General features: G+C 34.1%; 1 protein-coding gene across 1 annotated transcript in view; it reads left to right on the top strand.

Moving 5' to 3' along the window:
* LOC136033488 (tyrosine-protein phosphatase 99A-like) overlaps positions 1 to 20,776 on the top strand; it is a 177,175-nt gene that overhangs the window by 125,034 nt on the left and 31,365 nt on the right. The window contains exons 8-12 of the mRNA XM_065714236.1: positions 1,945 to 2,142; positions 5,303 to 5,583; positions 9,130 to 9,401; positions 15,555 to 15,874; positions 18,359 to 18,573. Of these exons, the coding sequence (XP_065570308.1) occupies positions 1,945 to 2,142; positions 5,303 to 5,583; positions 9,130 to 9,401; positions 15,555 to 15,874; positions 18,359 to 18,573 (1,286 nt within the window). The remainder of the gene's footprint in view (positions 1 to 1,944; positions 2,143 to 5,302; positions 5,584 to 9,129; positions 9,402 to 15,554; positions 15,875 to 18,358; positions 18,574 to 20,776) is intronic.

Here is a 20,776-nt window from a genome sequence, read left to right as displayed (position 1 = left end):
CATTAAGATACCCAGTTCTTTGTTAGTGGTTAGCTGCTCATGAAGAAGATCCTTTAAATTTCTGAAAACTATTCAAAACATACAAATGAATATAAATACTTACTTGTATTATTCTTAAAAGGACACCCCTTTACTCCCCCCTTCTAATGTGAAAAAAAACACGCCAAATTATAATTATTCATTGAATTTTCCATGAGCTATTTTTTTCTTCATGCTTCTTCTTGCTGTTGATGCTCCTTGCTCTTATTAGAGATATATGAAGAAAACAGTTGGACTTCTTTCATTGAAAATTCATGTTTTACATATAATCTGGGCTAAATATTTGCAAATTTATGGATGGAGGGCTAATGTTTATGAAGTAAAAACATCTCTTTTATTTGTGTAAACACTTTGACAAATTTTTTGGAATTCTAAAATTTGTAAACAAAAATTCAAAAAATATTTCTGCATTCAAAGAAAAAAAAAATAGATAAGAAGAGTAAAAATTAATGAAGGAGGTAGCAATGATTATTTTTCCTCTTTAGGCCAGTGAAATTAATTAATCTTGCAATTTGAAATCACTTTTTGAAAATCACTTACCAAAGTTTATTAAATGGTTTAAAAAAATATTCAGGCAGAAAGCTGAATTTACTTCCTTAGAAGAAGAGTTCCTTAATTTATAGTCTTGTAATAATACAGTGAAGGGCTCTCCTGGTAATAAAAAGTACAAATCACTTAAAAATTAATGTTGAACAAGATATGAGGACTGCCATATTGAATTTTATTCCAAGATCTAAAAAGTTTGTAGTAAATCATTAATTAATGTTCAATGAAATTTTCTGAATTTAAAATTTATATTTAAACTAAACTAATCGAAGTGCACTTGAACTGTCTGTCAAACTCTCATCAGATGCATTTGTACCTTGACTGGATGCTGCAACCAAGACTGTAATGGCTGTCCAGACTCAATGGCTACATCAACAGTTGAAATTAGATATTTTATATTATTTCAGGGAAAAAATCATGTTTTGTAGGTTTTTGCTGTTAAATGACTTACTCTATTTAAAAAAGGTAAGTTTTGCAATTTTAGAAGAAGGTCAATTATAAAAAAAATTAAAATTGATGGAGCCATGGGTAGAGCTGGTGTTTTTCTTTTAGTCATAACCTGAAAAGGATTGAGAACCTTTGGTTTTGACAAAGGAAAAATCTTGATTTAGTATTTGGCATTGAGAGGCATAATATGCTGTGGAGTGTGCATAGTATAATACAAAATACAAATTTGAATAGCAACATACAATCCCTGTTTACATTCCTTGTTACTTTATTAATTATGTAGTAAATAATTGCCAGAAAAAATCTCTGAACTTGCCCAGCTACAAACTCCACCACCCATAGGTGCAGGTAGGGGAGAGGCTATGCCCTCCTCACATGGAAAAGAAGGCAAAAACAAAAATATATAAAATGGGAAATATAAGAAACATTCCCAGTGAAATGTTCTAAAAGCTAGGCTCCTGGTATTGAACTGCCCCTGGGTAACATCAGGGCAGTTGTTATGGTCCAATATCATGGTCTTGTGATGGCTTTTTATTGATAATTGAAAATAAATCTCCAAGTTTCTCTAGTAGCACTTACCTTTTTGATAATAAAAAATTATAGTAAATCCATATGTAAGTAGCAGTCTTGTACCAGAGACTCAGGTATTTTTTGGCCCAGTTGCTTATCCAAACTTTTGAATTTATGTTATAATTTTCACCCTTTAACCTAAATGATTCCTATTTGTTCAACCTGTATTTGTTTTGGGCTTGTATTTTTTTTACTGCATCTTTGTTACTGGACATTTTGATCTTTCATTAATTGGCTATTTACTTATTGTGCCTTTTTTGTATCTTTTTTCTTTTTACTTTGACATAAAGCATTATCAAGGTTGTCACTGCAAATAATAATGATGGCTTCTTTTTCTAACAGAACCAACTGCCCCAAGAAATGTTTCAATCCTTGATGTAACAAATACAACTGTGAAACTGAAATGGGAAGAACCAGAATTTCCCAATGGTCTCATTGCTGGCTATCATGTCTACTACTATCAAGTTGACAAAAGTGATACACAGGTCAAAATCTTCAAGTCCTCTGAGAAAGTTCAAATTCAAGAAGTAGATAATCTAGGTAATTTTTTGGTTTTCTTTTTTTAAGTGTTTTGTTAAGGTCAAAATCTTCAAGTCCTCTGAAGAAGTTCAAATTCAAGAAGTAGATAATCTAGGTAGTTTTTTGGTTTTCTTTTTTGAAGTGTTTTGTTATGGTCAAAATCTTCAAGTCCTTTGAGAAAGTCCAACTTCAAGAAGTAGATAGTCTAGGTAACTTTTTGGCTTTCTTTTATGAACTATAATTGAAGTTTCATATTGAGAGATGAAATGATGTTTTTTGAGGAATTCTAGTGGAATTCATTTCGCAAACCCAGCAGTAATGTTGAATTAAGAAAAATTTTGCCAAAATGGGGCACATGCTTATGAGAAATATACTTAGACAAGGCACAGTACAAACAGACTTGAAATATAGTGAACATACTCAAAATAGTAAAACATACTTACTAAAGTGAAATAATCTTTGAATCGTAAAACTACTCCAAATCACCATCACTAAATAAATGAAATGCAAAACATGATAGACCCCTATGAGAAACTCCCAAAACCAAAATTTTAGATTTTTTGCTGAACTGGTGTCCAAGATATGAGTCATTGAACATCGACCCAAACAGCCCGATTTACGCCGACCGGCCAATGATTAAACTGCTGTATCTCAGCTCCTATTGCACCTAGAGACTAAGTAAAATACCAAGTAAAAGCTATTTGAAAGTTCTTTCTGAGTAAAGCATCTAGAAATAGTTGTTTTTTTTTTCATACAAAGCTCTCATTGTTCTAAACAACTTTCTGAAAATTTCAGAGTGGGATATCCAAGGGTTTTTGTTATGATTTTTTTGAATGACCACCCATGGTACTTGGACATGTCCGAGTACATACCACAAGTGTCCGAGTACATACCACAAGTGGTATGTAGTGGGACATGTCCCAGTACCATGGGTGGTCATTCAAAAAAATCATAACAAAAAAACCCTTGGAGATCACACTCTGAAGTTTTCAGAACGTTGTTTAGAACAATGAGAGCTTTGTATGGATAAAAGCACATAAAATTCTGTTTGGACAAACTGAACCAGGTGAGGGTTACTAGATTCCATTTGCTCATATTTTACTGGTGAATAAAAATAATTATTTCTAGATGCTTTCAAAAACCCTAAGATATTTTTAGAAGAAGTATAAATGAAAAATTGCAAAGACAAGTCATAAGGTAAATTGTAAAGCCTGTGTTGCATTATGTTTCTTAAGTTACTGATACTTTCTGCCCTATTTGTGTTTGTTAATTATAACGCTTTCTCTATTTATATGTACAGTTGACTCTTGTTAACTTAAAATTTGCGGGACCAAACACTTTTTCTGTGAGTTATATTTGGCTTGAGTTACAGAGTTACAAAATCGCAAAATTTACTCTCTACAGCCACTACAAAGTTAAGAATAACTTTATTACTGTATTATACACTTGACAAATCAATACTTGACTTTCAAGTGTCTGATACAGAATATGTTAACAAAATTATTACATATCAAAGTTTATATATTGCAACCTGCATACCAGGATATCAGGGTCTGTAGAAAAAAACAGATACAGGGGTAAATTTGGACTTGTGGGGGTGAAGTGAAAATTAAATGATGACTTATCTACTGAATTTTGATATAATTCTTGGGTCACTTTGACTTAGAGGGGTAAAATATAACCGTAAAATTATTTTAAGTTCTGAATGTTTTTTTCTTCCACTTAAATATGTTTTTCCAAGGGATTTAAAATAATTCGAGATATCAAGATTCGTGTCATCGAGAGTTGACTGTATGACTGACCTTTTAATCATATACTTCTGCTGGCACTCTTTTATATTTTCAGCAGTCTACTGTAGCAATATTTCCTGATAAAGATTTAAAATTTATCTAATGTTTTACCTGCGTTTGATCCCTGGCCAGACCAGGTTGAAGACTAGATAAAACGATTAATTGAGTTGTTAATCTTTCTTTTTAAAATATTTTTATATTTATTTAGTTTTTGTAAACTTGCTGGGTGTTTTTGTGCTTTTGTTCTTCATTCATTCATAGCTTTTTTGATGAATTTAGTCTATTTCTAAAGTGGTATGCTTACTATTTAGTTTGTTGTCTTTCCTGTCCATATTGTTTCCGTTTTGTATTTTGATGTGTTTTTCTTTTGTTAGTATATAAATCTAGAGATATTGTAGATAGGAAAAAAATTTCTTGTTCAGTTTCAAATAAAGTATTGATCTACATATCTAAGCAACAATTAAATAAGAACCTATATATATATATATATATATATATATATATATATATATATATATATATATATATATATATATATATATATATATATATATATATATATATATATATATATATATAAGAAATAATTACCCTTACATAAATGGAAAAAGTTAAATGTTATTATGCTTCCTCAGGTACAATAGGTTTCTTGAAATAGCAAGGACATAAAATCGCCCCTTCGACCTCAAGGGGACCTTGAACTCCATGGACCACAAAATCTTTACTATGGTAAATACATTGATACTACAAAGCTTTAAAAGTTATTCTTTTTAAGAAGTCATTTGGAGATATTTTCCCCTCTTGCAACCTTTTTTATGATTATTATTGCTAAGGAATTGGTTATAGTCATCTTTGTTTTGAATACTTTGAAGAGGGGCTGAGTCTTGGGACTGGTGAATAAGTCATTCAACTATTTATCATTTTAGCCAACATGAAACTGGTTTGAAAAATCAACCCTTTGGCTTTCTAGTTGCATAACATTACAAGTCCCCAGAGGTAGAACAATATCACTAACCATTATCAGTAAAAGTTAATATTTGTGATTGTTTCACGCACTGGAACTGTGATCCAATAGCAAGACCGTATCCAGGGGGAGAGTTTGACCATTCAAAATTTCGTCTGACCCGTAAAACATAGCAAGAAATCCATAGGGACAAATTTTTTAAGGATATTTGTTGTTAATCGCTGTGCGTTAATTATAGTTCCAGTGCGTGAATGATTTTGTGGTTTTGCATTTACTCGTTTTGTAAATATTTAGTCAAATTTAGTTCATTGACTAATTGTCATCTATTTGTGTAAAGCTTCCAATTAGGGATAAAGTTTACTCATGTGATATTGTATTGGTAATTTCAAACAAGCCAATCTGTTTTACTTTTTTGCTTCCTTTACAGAGTCCAACACAGAATATAAGCTGTGGGTCAAGGCTTTTACATCCGAGAATGATGGTGAGCCATCAGAACACCATTTTGTCAAAACTGATGTGGGCATTCCTTCAGCCCCCAAAATAGCCAACTTGACTTGTTACTCTGACACAGTTCTTTTTATACAATGGCTGCGACCAGTTTATTTTTCAAACTCAATTGACTACTACTATATTGAGTATAGAAATGAAAAAGATTGGGACTTTGAAGTGCAGGAAGTTGCTTCAACAAATAACAGAAATGATTATATGGTATGGAATTTGATCTGATTTTTATAGAAAAAAAAATATTTTCACTCTTGAACTAATTCACGAATATGTAGGGTGGGGGTTAGGATTTTTTAGAATATTTTTTAAAGAACTTTAAAAAGTGCTGTTTTTCAATATCCGGGGGGGGGGGATTTATTCTGACTTTTTTTTTAAATAAAAATGCTAAAAAGTTATTTTGCATAACCTAGAGTTGATTATCATAGTATAGTTGATTTATTGACAAACGACCAATTTACATAGCATAAAAAAATTGTTGCAGAAAATGTCTCACTAGGAAACCTTGTCTAAAATTTTCCAGAGCTAGAAGTTAAAAATAAGTGAACCATTAATTTAATAAGTTTATTTAAAATCATGATATCCGGACAAGGTAAATAATTGCTGGTAGCCCCACAACTTGTTTTAAATTTTTAAGGAAGTTTAGTTTTTTCTTTAATTTGCTAGTTGATTCTAATTTTAATTAACGAATTCTTTTAGAAAGGTTAAATTTTTAAAAGCCCCACTCGACGGGAAACTCTTGGAGCCTTGGAAAATGTTCCTTTGTTTTTTTACAAAAGTCAATTTTTCAAATTAGTTCATAAATCAATTAAATTATTCGGGATGTGGCACCGGATGTGCAGGAGGTTACTTCAACGGTTAACAGAGGTTAACCGTATACAATTATACAATGGGGAGTAACTGGTTACCTAATAGGCATAGTAAAATAAAAGAAATACTTTAGAATCATGCTCGTCTCTACTGGCATAATTTTGTCAAAATTTTAGGGGGAGGGGGCGAAATTGGAGTGAATTTTCGCAAATCAAGTGAAAATGACGGAGAAAAATGGCCCATATAGCACCATAAGGGCAATTATATACAAAGAAAAACTGACCTGTTCCTCTGAATGCTTCTATTATGTTAGTTTTGTTGTGATTTTTTTTTTTGGAGAAACATAGTTTCAGCTGGGGGGTAAATGACGTCTAGGGAGGCAAACTGAGGCGTGGAGGGAGTTGCCCCCTACCCTGTCCCATAGCAATTTCCCCCTGCTCGTCTGTAAACAATTAAAATTAGCTGAAATTTAAAGTAAGAAGGACATCATAATAAAAAGTCTTTTGCTCTTCAACAAATCGCGTGAGCTTCAGTGATTAGTGCTTCGAATCTTCAAGTGATCCAAAATGACAAGTTTTATATTCTATGGGGGGTTAAGAGCGTTGTTCCTTCTCTTTGTATAAGGCAATTTTGGCCTGTTAAGGTTGTTAATCATGCTGCATATGAATAAAAAAGCAATCAAGGTCTGTAATTTTGACTTGGGCCTACTTTTATTTTACTCTGGATTTTGACAGTGGACTTGGGAAAGCATCGGTTTAGGCTGTATCTGGATTTTTTTCTTCCGAATTCAGGTCACATTTTTCTAAACTCTTTAAAATCGTATCAATCAGGATTGAGTAAAGTTAAAAGCTTCAAAGCACTGTCTTTTTGCCTTATATGGTCTGTAGATATATTTCTAAGCATGTTATGTTCACAAGTGTATGTTCTGAGTTACGCACATGTTTATGTTCTCAACATATTTATAATATGAAATTTGCAAAAGTCCATGAAAGGTCAGTGCCTTAGAAAGGGGATTAAAAAGTAAGATCTTTATTCATTATAGTTAACGCTCTAGAAGTATTGCTGTATGTTTCATTTTCTAACTCAACTACTTGGCAATATTGCTTGAAGTCCTTCATCTAGAATTTTACCGAAAGAAATAGAGTGCTGTAGAATAATGCTAATAGTTATTTAAATGGGCTTTTATAAAATTGTAATAACCTGACAAGGTATATACTTCTTGGTGCCTTGTTTTTTTTTTTTTTTTTTTTTTTTTTAATGCGAGGCAAATATGTTGAACTATATAAAGGAAAAATGTGAAGCAAACCATAGAAATGACATGGTCCTTTTTCAGGTTTGTTTGAAATTTTCTTTGCTTTAATCTTGGAAAATCGCCTAAATCATTAAAATAGTTTGTTTCATATGTAAATTAATTTAGACAAGGTTTATGATTCAAAAATATACTAAGGAAAAAAATTCGCTACAAAAAATAAACTGCAAAATTTTATGTCTTGAGCTATATACCATTCTGGAAACTGTTCATTACTTTGTGCCAAGACAGTGATTCAGCGGGCGAAAAAAATAATAATAAATCGGATAATTTTTAACTATTCTCACTCCGGAGGATCTGGAATTGAGATATTCGTATAAGTCTGACTGATTAAGGATCGTCTTTCATAAGTTCATATAATAATCTTTTTCTGTGGATATATTTTGCTTCATGCCATCTTTAGTTTAGGCATCAAGTTCAACATGAAATTAGTCACTTACAAAAACTTGTATTTGTTCCCTTGCCCAATATCCACTTGCCCAATAGTTCTCTTCTCCTTGCACTCTTCCTCTTTTCCAACATCCACTTTCCTAAAACGCAAAGTATGAGAATGATCAGAAAGTATTGGAAAATACAGGAATTATTACACAAATCTGGGAGTTACGATTGGATATGGCAAAGGCTCGAAAGCCGCCGTGCAGACCTATATCAAGGATATTTTTTGGGGGTTGGAGGAGGGGGGCTAAAATTCTTTTAACTTGCACTTTAAAAGCTTGTTTATGGAGTTGGAGAAGTATTTTTAGTTTTTTTGAAGAAATAACAAAATACATTCTAAATATTTTCCATTTTATCAATTTAAATATATTAAACTGTGAAGCGACATTCCATTTGTTATATTCAATAGTTTATCTCAGTTATTACGGTGTTTTTCTTCTTGTTTTGATGATTACTTTTATGACAAATAAAGACACACAGCTAAAAAAACAAGTTGTTTTCAGTAAAGCGCAATTAACTTTCTTACCTTAGAAGACGTAGTAGGTGTTAGCTTTACTCCTTTTCGTGGTAATTTCTGTTTCTTTTAAGTCTGACTTGAATATTTATTTTAATTGTTAAAAGTTTTAGGTTTCTAATTCACAGGATTTACCGAAATCTAAGAAGAATAAAATCAAAATATCGAAAAAAAAATTAGAAAGAAAAAAAAATGCCAAACATATAAGCAAAGAAATGCGCTAAAAGAAAGGTAAAACAAAATAGTTTCCTGAGAAGAATGTCTTAACATATTTTTAACCATTCAGATATGAATATGTCGTGACTGCCCCAATCTTTCATTTTTAGTCCTAAGAAAATTTAGTTTTTTCCGTGCAGCAGAAAATTATTTGTTACCTTTTCGGTGTTTTAGAGATAAAATCGTTTCCTTTTTTTCTAGTATAGTCTCTATCTTGTCGCAACTCCATTAGTACAGGCAATAAAGGGAATGATACTATTGAATTTTTTGATTATGTATCTAAGAACCGTCTTAAGCAATGCTAACTAGTAGACTAAAGGTAAAATTCGACTTACGATAAAAACGAGAAAACTAAAATCAACATCCGCTACGAGTGTGTCCTTTTGTGTGAGAAAAAAAAACGGCTGGGTGAAAATAGAGTAAAATCTAGTTTGTTCTATCCTTTTTATTAAGCATTCTGTCTTTACAGATGTTAATACCGAATTTGACGAGTGATGCCATGTACGAAATTCGAATTCGAGCAGGGACAAGAAGCATAAACAACCCTCAATTTGTTCATCTCGGTAATTACTCCGAAGCAAGGAAGGTTCTTGTTCAACATGATTGTGGTCGGCCTATGTCTTTCAAGGACAGTATCGCCAATTTCCTCGAAAGGGGTGAAATCACGTCTGGTATGGTGGCTGGAATGGCCTGTGCCGTATTTGCTCTTGTGCTTGTCATCTTAGCATTCGTTCTTTGGAGGTATGATAAATTGTCTTTGTGTGATTATTAGTGCAGGAATGTCAATTTGGGGGGGGGGGGTACAATTTCCCCCGATATTTTTTGTCCCTTCTCTAGATAAAAAAAAAACAGTATTAAAAAAAAACACAACAAAATCTCTCCTAGATGTCGAAAAATTCTTTGTTTTATCTTTTTTTATAAATTGCAACAAATCTTTGCTCGCCATACATTTGTGCTAATTCAGCCCTTATAATGTCAGTAATAAAGTTCTTCCATGTATCAAATTAGCAAATTATGTTTGTTGTTGCATTAGAAAATAAACTTAGCTTTTAAGGGAAAAACCGGTTCCGACTAGCTCTTTCATTAAGTATGTGGGCATAATTTTGTTAATTAAATTATGATTCGGGTATCAAAGGGGTTGACTGAGGACGCTGAGTAATTTTTATTTTATGGGAAGCAATTGCAAACATTCCATGGTTTAATTGGTAAGTAGATTTACTCTTGTAATTAAAATTATTGTGTCAGTATCTACAATCTAGTAAAGAACACACCATGGCCCATAGTGTCAAAAAGAAAAAGGATAAAAGAACATGTAATGACATAAATTTTCAATGGAATTTCATTCTGACTAAACAGCAATATTGTAGTTACGATATTTTTCTTAGAATTTTATAAGCTCTCGAAAAATGATCAGATTGAAGTTAAAAAGGGAACTATTGTAATTTGCCCTGAAAAATGTTCTATTGAAATTGGTGAAAACTTTTACTTTGGGGTCCGTAGCCTCCATCTCGAACAACAAGTAAAATCAAATTTTTGTCAACTAGGTGATTTAATGAAAATTAAAGAAATTTGGAATTGAAAACTTCGAAAAGACCTTTCTCTTCTTCCAATCTTAAATCTTGTCCATATTCCCATCTGTTTCTGTCAGGGCTGGATCAGGGGGAGGGGGAGGATGCCAGAGATGACAAGTGCCTTAGGTGGCACGCTCTGGGGCGGCAAAACCAGCTTAAGTATAATTTTTCCGGACAAAAATTGTAATATTTACAGTATCGAAGATGTGGCAAGGAGCAGCAAAGTCTTTGTTTACCAGCCCCCCCCCCACGAGAAAAAGCCTAACTCTGGCTTTTGTAGGTTTCCTTTCTGAAACGTCATCTTCTGCTTTCTTCTCTATTTCCTCATTCCTTATCTGTATTTTCTCTTACCCGCAACTCCCCCTTCATTTTGCCATCAATCTGTTGAGTCAAAGGTTTTCTTTACAAAGTTTTCGACAAGAGTGATTCTAATGTTGTACTTTTCGTTTTGATCCAACACTATTTGAAGGGGTTCGGGCTCTTTCAGAAAGATTAATTGAAATAATTACTATTATAATTTAATGTTTTTATTTTATATTTGGCATGAAATTGAATTTCTGCAATGTTTAATTGTGAAGGTAATTAAATAAAATAAAATTTTATTTGATAGAATTAAGAAAGAGCTTGAATCGAAGAAGGCCAGCACCACCACAAATAATAGTGTCTTCTAAAAATAATATTTTTGCCCGAATTCTACTGCAAACGCTGTCAACTTGTACCTTTTGTACAAATGAGCGAATTCGATGCATCGAACATTGATGCATATAACATCCGCCAAATGAAGCCAATTTGGGGATAAGTTAAATTTACAAACTGGATTTGAAAAATCGTATTTGAAGAAGCAATCAGTTAAAAAATGAACTTTAGGGAATATAAATATAAAAATGAATAAATAAATTTCTGACATAGACGAGTACAATTAGAATTACTAAACTAATGAGACAAGTCTTTATTTTATATATACTTTTTTTTGCAATAAAGTTTGGAATAAAAATAATAAATGCAAACTTATAGATTGGTATCTTTAAAATTGTTCTTGAAGAAACATATCACGTGCAAAAATCTGTTGAAAGGGGTAAAATTATCCCCAATGATGTGAAAAAATACCTTTACATTGACGTTTAGCTTTTTCTCAAACGAAAACTGCCTTAAAAAAAAAAAAAAAAAAATGTCTTCGCATCTTTATGCAGAGAATATAACAAAATCCTTGCTCCCTCCCTGTATTTTCTGGAATTGGTAACATTGGCTTTTACCCCGATCACTGCAAATTGGTTATCGGTGATCTAATCAAAATATTTGCTTCTTCTTTTTTTTTTATGGCACTTGGTATTAACCAAGTGACATATAACAATCGCAAGTTCTGTCGGTCGGTCTGTCTTTCGGTCCTGGTTTTGCTACTTTAGGCACTTCCAGGTAAGCTAGGACGATGAAACTTGGCAGGCGTATCAGGGACCGAACCAGATTAAATTAGAAATAGGCGTTTTCCCGATCTGACCATCTGGGGGGGAGTGGGGGCCCGCTAATTCGGAAAAAAATAGAAAAATTGAAGTATTTTTAACTTACGAACGATTGATCAGATCTTAATGACATTTGATGTTTGGAAGGATATCGTGTCTCAGAGCTGTTGTTTTAAATTCTGACCGGATCTGGTGACACTGTGGGGGGGGGGTTGGGAGAGGGAAACCTAAAATCTTGGAAAACACTTAGAGTGGAGGGATCGGGATGAAACTTGGTGGGAAAAATAAGCACAAGTCCTAGTTACATGATTTACATAACCAGAACGGATCCGCTCTCTTTGGGGTAGTGGGGGGGGGGGGGTTAATTCTGAAAAATTAGAAAAAATGAGGTATTTTTAACTTACGAACGGGTGGTCGGATCTCAATGTAATTTGATATTTAGAAGGATATCGTGTTTCAGAGCTCTTATTTTAAATCCCGACCGGATTCGGTGACATTGGGGGGAGTTGGGAGGGGGAAACCTAAAATCTTGGAAAACACTTAAGAGTGGAGGGATCGGGATGAAACTTCGTGGGAAAAATAAGCACAAGTCCTAGATACATGATTGACATAACCGGAACGGATCCGCTATCTTTCCGGTGGTTGGGGGGGGGGGGTTAATTATGAAAAATTAGAAAAAATGAGGTATTTTTAACTTACGAACGGGTGATCGGATTTCAATGAAATTTGATATTTAGAAGGATATCGTGTCTCAAAGGTCTTATTTTAAATCCTGACCGGATCTGGTGACATTGGGGGAGTTTGGGGTGGGGGAACCTAAAATCATGGAAAACGCTTAGATTGGAGGGATCGGGATGAAACTTGGTGGGAAAAATAAGCAGAAGTCTTAGATACGTGATTTACATAATTGGAACGGATCCGCTCTATTAGGGAGGGGGGGTTAATTATGAAAAATTAGAAAAAATGAGGTATTTTTAATTTACGAAGGAGTTATCGGATCTTCATGAAAATTCATATTTAGAAGGACCTCGTAACTCAGATCTCTTATTTTAAATCTCCAACCGGATCCAGCGTCATTTGGGGGGGGCAGTTGGGGGGGGACCGGAAATCTTCGAAAATATTTAAAGCGGAGAGATCAGGATGAAACTGGATGGGAAGAATAAAAATCTGTCTAAGATACGTGACTGACATAACCGGACCGGATCAGCTCTCTTTGGTTGAGTTGGGGGGGGGGGGTAATTTTGAAAATTTTGGTATTTTTAACTTACGAAAGGGTGACCAGATCTTAATGAAATTTGATATTTAGAAGGATCTTGTGCTTAAATGCTCTTATTTTAAATTCTGATCAAATTCTGTCACATTGGGGGGAGTTGGACGGGGAAACCGGAATTCTTGGAAAACGTGAAAATTGGGGTATTTTTATCTTAAGGATAGGTGATCGGATCTTAATGAAACTTGATATATAGAAGGATATTATGTCTCAGATGCTCCATTTTCGACTCGAATTGGATCCGGGGACATAGGGGGTTGGAGGAGGGAAACATAAATCTTGGAAAACGCTTAGAGTGGAGAGATCAGGATGAAACTTGATGGGACGAATAAACACAAGTTATAGATACGTGATTGAAATAATTGGAACGGATCTGTTCTCTTTGGAGGAACTGGTGGATGTTGATTTGGAAAAATAAGAAAATTTGAGGCATTTTAACTTAAGAACGGGTGACCGGATCTTAATGAAATTTGATATTTAAAAGGAACTCATGCCTCAGACCTCTTATATCAAATCTCGACCAGATCTGTAGACATTGGGGGGAGTTGGAGGGGGAAACCGGAAATCTTGGAAAACGCTGAGAGTGAGGAAATCGGGATGAAACTTGGTGGGTAGATTAAGCAAATGTCGTAGATACGTGATTGACATAACCCACAGGATCCGCTCTCTTTGGGGGAGTTAGGGGGGTGGGGTTCAGTGCTTTGTTGAATTTGGTGCTTCTGGACGTGCTAGGACGATGAAGATTGGTAGGCGTATCAGGGAGCTGCACAAATTGACTTGACAAAGTCTTTTTCCCCGATTAGGCCATTTGGGGGGCTGAAGGGAGAGGAAAAATCTGAAAAAATGAGATATTCATAACTTACGAGTGGGTGATCGGATCTTAATGAATTTGATATTTAGAAGGACCTCGTGACGCAGAGCTCTTATTTTAAATCGTAACCGGCATTAAGCCTCTGTTTTTCTTTTTAAATTAATCTATTGCTTTTTAGAGTTTTGCTAGGGCTCATACCATATGAGCTCTTGGCTTTTGGCTCGTCCGGCCTCGTTACAAGTGCCATATGAGCTCTTAGCTCTTGTTTAGTTTCGGTAACTATTGAGCCCGGTCACTCCTGACTTGCAGTTCACTACCACGAACTGTTCGATTTATCGTTATCAAAATTCCTTCTTTTAGTATTTTGGTGTTCCTTGGGCCGAGTCGCTTCTTACTTGCAGTTCGATACCACGAACGGTTGAAATAAATCATTTTTGAAATAAATCTATCCAATAATTAAACTTGAACGCAAAAGCTGTGGTTAAGGTGGCAGGAAACCTCCCTCAGATCTTAGACAGCCCTGGATCAAAAAATTTTTGGTAGTAAGTTTTAATTACAGGGCGACCCTTTTCAATTGGAACTGAGCTCTAAAAACGAAATTTGATTATAATACATGTGTTGATATTGATTGTAAAAAAACGATTATTGTGTTGATTCCAAGTATCCGAGTTCCCTTTTATTTTATTATTTCCCGTAGAATTTCATAGCATAAGGGAATTTTCCGGATCAAAAAATTTATTCGGTCATAATACGGGCACCGTACAATCTAAATGAAAATTCTACTGTTGAATTCAATATTTCCCTTATCCTTGGATATAGGTTCAAAGTTGTTTGCGTCAATGCGACATTTCGTATTTTTCAAGTGAGTGTCTCATTTGTATGCTTTTTGTTTTTTTCCTTTTTTCCAGGGATGATTTTATCCAATCATTGGTGGTCTTAGCTATTGTTATGATTACCGTGCCTGTTTTTCTCCGGCCTTGGCCATCGCCATGTAAAATAAACGATCTTATAGTACTCAGACAAAGCCACTTGTAGGTGAAGTCTTGAGACTTGGGGAGTTTTGGATCTGTTGACTGTTTTCGCTTGGTGCTGGCTTGAACAGTAATTATTAAACCTCATTTTTTTTCGCCAGAAGAGAGCATCATTGCCATTTTACCGTGGTAACTCATTCAATAAGGTGGTTCTCTTGTCATCCTAGCCGAGTGGTTAGCGAGCTAGACTTGAAATCATGAATACAGGGGTTCGTTTGCTGGTGTTGCAGGTAATTTTGTTTGGAAAGGGAGCCAGTTGTGTTACCCTGTTAGCTCAGCATGAGTCGTCCCAGCTCTAACGGGTGCCTGGAGAAATCTGGGGGGGGCACGGGAAGTATCGTATGGTCTGCCCCCAACCACGGATTGTACTCCTGGATGCACACAGAAGATCAGGAGACCGGTACCTGTGCTACGCATGTCAGCATGCGATAAGATTTAAGTAAGAAAACAGTTGGCAAACATTTTTATTATTTTTATTATATATATATATTTTTTTTGCATTTGAGACTTGCTTCTTCTCTTTTTTATCTTTAATTTTGACTATAAGTGAAATTCATTTTTTGTTTTACTTAATTACATCTAGTAGATAAACATATAAGTGCAAAATACAGGTCATGACGGAAGTTATATTTGGTATTCTTATCAAAATCAGATCAGGTGCCAAGTCACGTATGATTAATCTTTTTTATCTGTTAGTCAGTAAATCAGTTTTGTTGAAACCATTCCTTGACGATATGTCCTGTTTTCCTTTTAGAAAGTATTTTCAAGCTGCTTATTATTATCTTGATGATGCACCTCCTCCTACGCCTCCAAACGGAGTTGGGGTGGCATGGGATGGTGGGAGTGCTGTGATTAAAGCTGAATCTGAAGATGGAGATCCGCCCGAAGAAAAGGGGCCAATTCCCGTGCCGCTATTCCCCAAGCATGTGATAGCACTTCATGCTGATGGTGATATTGGTTTTAGTAAGGAATATGAAGCAGTGCAAAGTGGTAACTTGAGTACAAAAACTACTACAGACCATTCCATGCATCCAGACAACAAGGGAAAAAATAGATATCATAATATTGTGGCATGTAAGTTCACTTTTTTCAGTTTTTTTTTCATCGAATCTATTTATATTAACATTGTTTTTATAAATGAGTATATGTGTTAGAAAAAAAAATTGCTTTCCCAACAGAGTTAATAAAACCATCAACATTACTTCACATTTATTAAAACAGATGCGGAAAAACTCAAATCTACGGAGTCCTAGAATATGGTATCGGGTTGGGTAAACGTTCATTTCCTTCATCGTTTATGAGTTCAGGGTGAAGAATAAAAGGAAAAATTGGAAAAGTTGTCAACAAAGGCAAGAATTCTGGGGTTCTCATTCGGGGGTTGTCTACAAAATCACTAGCATGTAAAAACGACTTTTATATGTATTTAGTAATGTAACTGTTCTTTCTAAATAAGGGTCATTATCAGAGTAATAATGAGGGAACGAAAGGGGCTACTCCACGAGAACATTTTGAATTTTAAAGAGTCAAATATTATCCCATTCATAAAATAGTCTAAGTAGGTGACATAGCTAAATACGAATAATGAAGGAAAACTCAAAGATAAGCTTTTCAGACCAATTTGGGTAAGGGATGTGACTTTTACTCTAACCCCTCTGATATTTATGCCCGCGTGTCTTAAAAATCCAATAGGTTTATTATTTTCGTTATTAATTTGCAATATATTTGTTTTGCCCGTGAATATTTGAGATTTCTGGATGTGTAATTTATTTATATTACATTTTATTTCCATATTATATAAAACGGAGTTATTGTGCAAAAACCAATTCTTCGTTTTATCACATAAGGATTCTATTTATTTTCCGTAGACTTTCTCATTTTTGAATCTGTAAAGTCAAGAATAAAGGGTAAAATTAAAAAAGTTGTCAAGAAAGGCAAGGATTCTGGGGTTCTTATCTGAGGATTCTCTGCAAAATCACTAAGAGGTAAAAAATGACTTTTATGTGTGTTTAAGTGATCTTTCTTCTTTCTTTTTTCATCGGTATGACCTGAATGGCCAACATCCACTCAGGGATTAAGGAAGGCAAGGGGAAAATACCCCAAATCCCTAGAGACAGACAAACCTTATGAAAATACAGTAAAATATAGGAAAAACCTTGAAATTTTGAAAGGAGACTAGGTCCAAAAATATGCCCCTCAATTTATGCTTGCCTATGAAGTGAGGCCTGTTCCCTATCTAAGCATAGATTTTTTGCTGCCTCTTGTCAACCGAATTGACTAAATCAAGTCTAGGTTCTAGGACAAAACTAGTACGTTGAGAAAATAGTAGAGAAAGTGCAAAATTTGTGGTTTCTACCCAACGTTTGGCATCGACAATCCAGCCCTTTTGTTGGAGAATGAGGCAATGAAATCATTACCTCATTCGATTGCTTTGCCGGTTGGTATTTTTGAAGTTCGGTCCGAGCTGCGGAGGGACTACTCTTCCTGTGACTCCTTTGGCAAACAAAAGATTATAGTTATAGCCCGCATTAAAGAAGAGGCGAGTTGCCTCAACGAGGACGAGCTTACTGACCCCTTTTCTGCATTAGAAAAGAGACGTTGTCCTCCTGATAATTTCTTTGTTTACTTATTAGTTCACTTACCTATTTTGTTCTAGTTTGTTCTATTTTGTTTCTAGTTTTGTTCTAGTTTGTTGAAATACAGGTTCACGGTAAGTAAAACAAACCAGAACTTTTTCTGTAACAGAGAACTGGGCTGTCACTAAACAAAGATATTATTTGCAATTTCCGCTGCTGCTGAGTAGTTTTCACGAAATGGCGGACCTTTGGGCTAGAAAAATTTCGCAAATAAGTTAAGTCTAGGGAATTTGCAGAAGCATTTTATATAGGGGTAAAATCACGCTTTCACAGAAAAAGTGATCTAGTAATGGCTTTTTGTTATTTTGCCCACCTTTCCTTTTAATTATCTGACCCATCTTTACCATCTATGAGTGATCCGTGTTTTTTATTGATTATAACCTCACGCTAGAGAATTAAAATAATGAGAAAATATTTCAGAAAGTCTATATCAACACTAGCTTTTTCACAATTTTTTTTCTCATCATCTTATGTCTATTTATTTTTTTTTTCATTTTTTTGTGAGATTCAGCACGCCAAAATCTGCTACTGCAAGTTTCCATCCTTTCTAATTTCAAAATATTTGTCTTAAAAATTCATTCTAATTGGTCAACTGTAAAAATTACACTTGAAAGTTGAATATAAACTATTCACTGAAGTCATGTATAAGCCGTTTTTTAGGTACAAATGTGACCATAATCTGGCTCAGGAATATTCTTTGTATTTTCCTAGTTTAGATCCTAAAACCAAGAAGTGTTCCCACGGAACACAGCGACTCAGAAGCACAATCCATAATAATACGGGAGAAAGGAAGGGTTATTTTCTATTTTTTTAACAAAGATTTAATTACAAAGTTCCTGGCCTGTGTTTCATTCTTTCTTTCTGTGTCTTTCTTTCGTGTTCTATATTTCATTTTTATCTATCCTATTTTGACTAATTTCTTTAGATGATCAAACCCGTGTCATATTAAAGCTGCCGCCAGGTCAAAAGAAGTCATGTGATTATATAAATGCAAATTTCATTGATGGTTTTCAAAAGTCCAGAGCATATATTGGTACACAAGGTCCCCTACCAACCACCTTCGATGCGTACTGGAGAATGATCTGGGAACAGAAAGTCGTCATTATAGTGATGATAACGAATTTGATTGAACGAGGCCGGGTATTATTTTTATGAATATTTTTACATATATGTCTTAATATCAATGTCGTCAAAACATAAAATAGTCTTAGGTAGTTTTTATCTTTCATCTTAATTAATAATGAGATATGTACTAACAGCACTTTCAGGTGAAAAAATATTATCGATTGGTGAATATGACGTATCAGTTATCCTGGATGGTAAAAGACATACAGGATATAATCCATGAAATAGCGGACATTCTAAAAACTTCAAAGTGTTACTATTCAGTTTGTTCTGATTAGCAGAAACAAAGTTCATTAAGTTAATATTAAAATCTCCCATAACTAGATAAGAAGTATTAAGACTAGTTAATTTATCCAAAAAATTTTCAAAATAATTCTTAAATTGTACCTGACTAGCTGACGGACTACGGTAAATAACTGAGATTAGAATCTTCACATTATTTGGAAAAAAAAAAAACATTCAACAACACAAGATTCAAATAACTTTTCAATATTCATTGGCAAAAAATCTAGTCTTGCACGGGCTGGTATGCAACTTTTAATTAAAACACCAAAGCCACCTTTCTTTTGCATACTCCTCCCAACATGAAAAAATTGATAACCATCAACATGAATAGTTTCAATTGAAAACTCATCTAAATTTTTTCGCATAAACCAAATATTTCCGTACCAGATGTCGATAGAAAAGTGTCAGTCGTACCCCTTGCAGTCTTCTAACCCCGGCAACGATATCCTCCTTGTTCTAAAATTTTTCTTTGCCAATCCATTGAAAATAAATATTGATTTTTTGGTATATCTAATATGCTGTTATTATCTTCATTATCACTAGCTACAGTATTTTGGAAAACTGAATGAAACAAAAGGGAATCTTGCTCAAATTCTTTTAACCTTGATGATGGAATTCCATCATTATCTCTATCCATTATCAGATGTTACCACCATGTCAAGAATAATCACACCATGACCCATGCGCCCGACAAACAAAAATAAAAGGTAACACACAGAAACAACTAAGAATAGAAAAGAAAAAGTCTTCATTCTAAGACAAATTCTTTCAATACTCTACCGCTATTCGTAAAAACCTCAATGTGCTTCAAAACAAACAGTAAAAAAAAATAAGGAGAAACAATAGTAATAAACATATAGAGCAACAAAAATTAGTGAGATGATAAATAAAAAAACAAATAAATACGAGACAAAACATGATTAAACGTTTCCTACTTGTATAATTTAAAGCATACTAATTGAGCGCTTTAATTTAATTGAGCGCTTTACTATTAGACGATATGATTTTATTCCACTGAAACATCACTTGGAAAACTATGATGTACATGTCCTCGGACGTTCGGAAAGTCGTCAACCTCTGGTATGCTGTCACTAAATGAATATTTTGTAATTGAGCCGTCAGGTCTTTTCACAAACAAGTTTGTCTGAATCCCCTTTGATATCCATGCCTCATATCCCCTTTGATATCCATGCCTCATATCTAGGAATCTTCCGCAATTTATCCCGTTTCACTAAAATCAGCTTACGTGTTTTACGAATTTCGGCTGGCACATCTTCACTATAATAAACAAATTGCTATTATTTCCATGAAACGCCTTGTCTTTAAGGCCGTGATTAAGTGAACTTGAAAACATCGAGATTCAAAATCGAAGTTAGGGTAGCCTTCTGTCTCTCAATTCTCTAGAGACCATCGATTGTCAAAAACCCTTCAAATGGCACTTATTCATTGGCGGAAATAGCAGGTTAATTATACCAGCTTGTTAATTTGGTCTTTAGGGCGATCTAAAACGATTCTTTCTGGAAAAAAACTTGTAAAAATTTCAGGTAACTGAAAATATTCTATGGGACTGTTCGAAAACAGGAAAATACATCAAAAAATGGTTGCAATCATCTTTCAGGTTATTGTCTTCTGCTCATGATAGGGCCGGTTTCATTCTAAAAGCAATATCCTTTATAGAGTACACTTGTGAAAAAGAGCTAGACATTTTCTAAGATTTCTAAGCAATTTGAGGAAATAGAGCAAAATCTTAGCAAACATTTTGTAGCATCTTCAAGAGGCTAAAGTCTAATATTAAAAGCAGTATCTTCCGCCTATGAATACTTGAGTACTTTTTAAATATAAATTTTCAATTTAACATGGGTTAGGTTAGGTTAGGTTATATATTTTAGGTTAGGTTAGGTTAGGTTATATATTTTTATAATAGAAAACTTGT

The sequence above is a fragment of the Artemia franciscana genome, chromosome 1, assembly GCF_032884065.1.
Source record: "Artemia franciscana chromosome 1, ASM3288406v1, whole genome shotgun sequence".
NCBI classification, from domain to species: domain Eukaryota; kingdom Metazoa; phylum Arthropoda; class Branchiopoda; order Anostraca; family Artemiidae; genus Artemia; species Artemia franciscana.
This window is presented reverse-complemented; position numbering and strand designations above follow the sequence as displayed.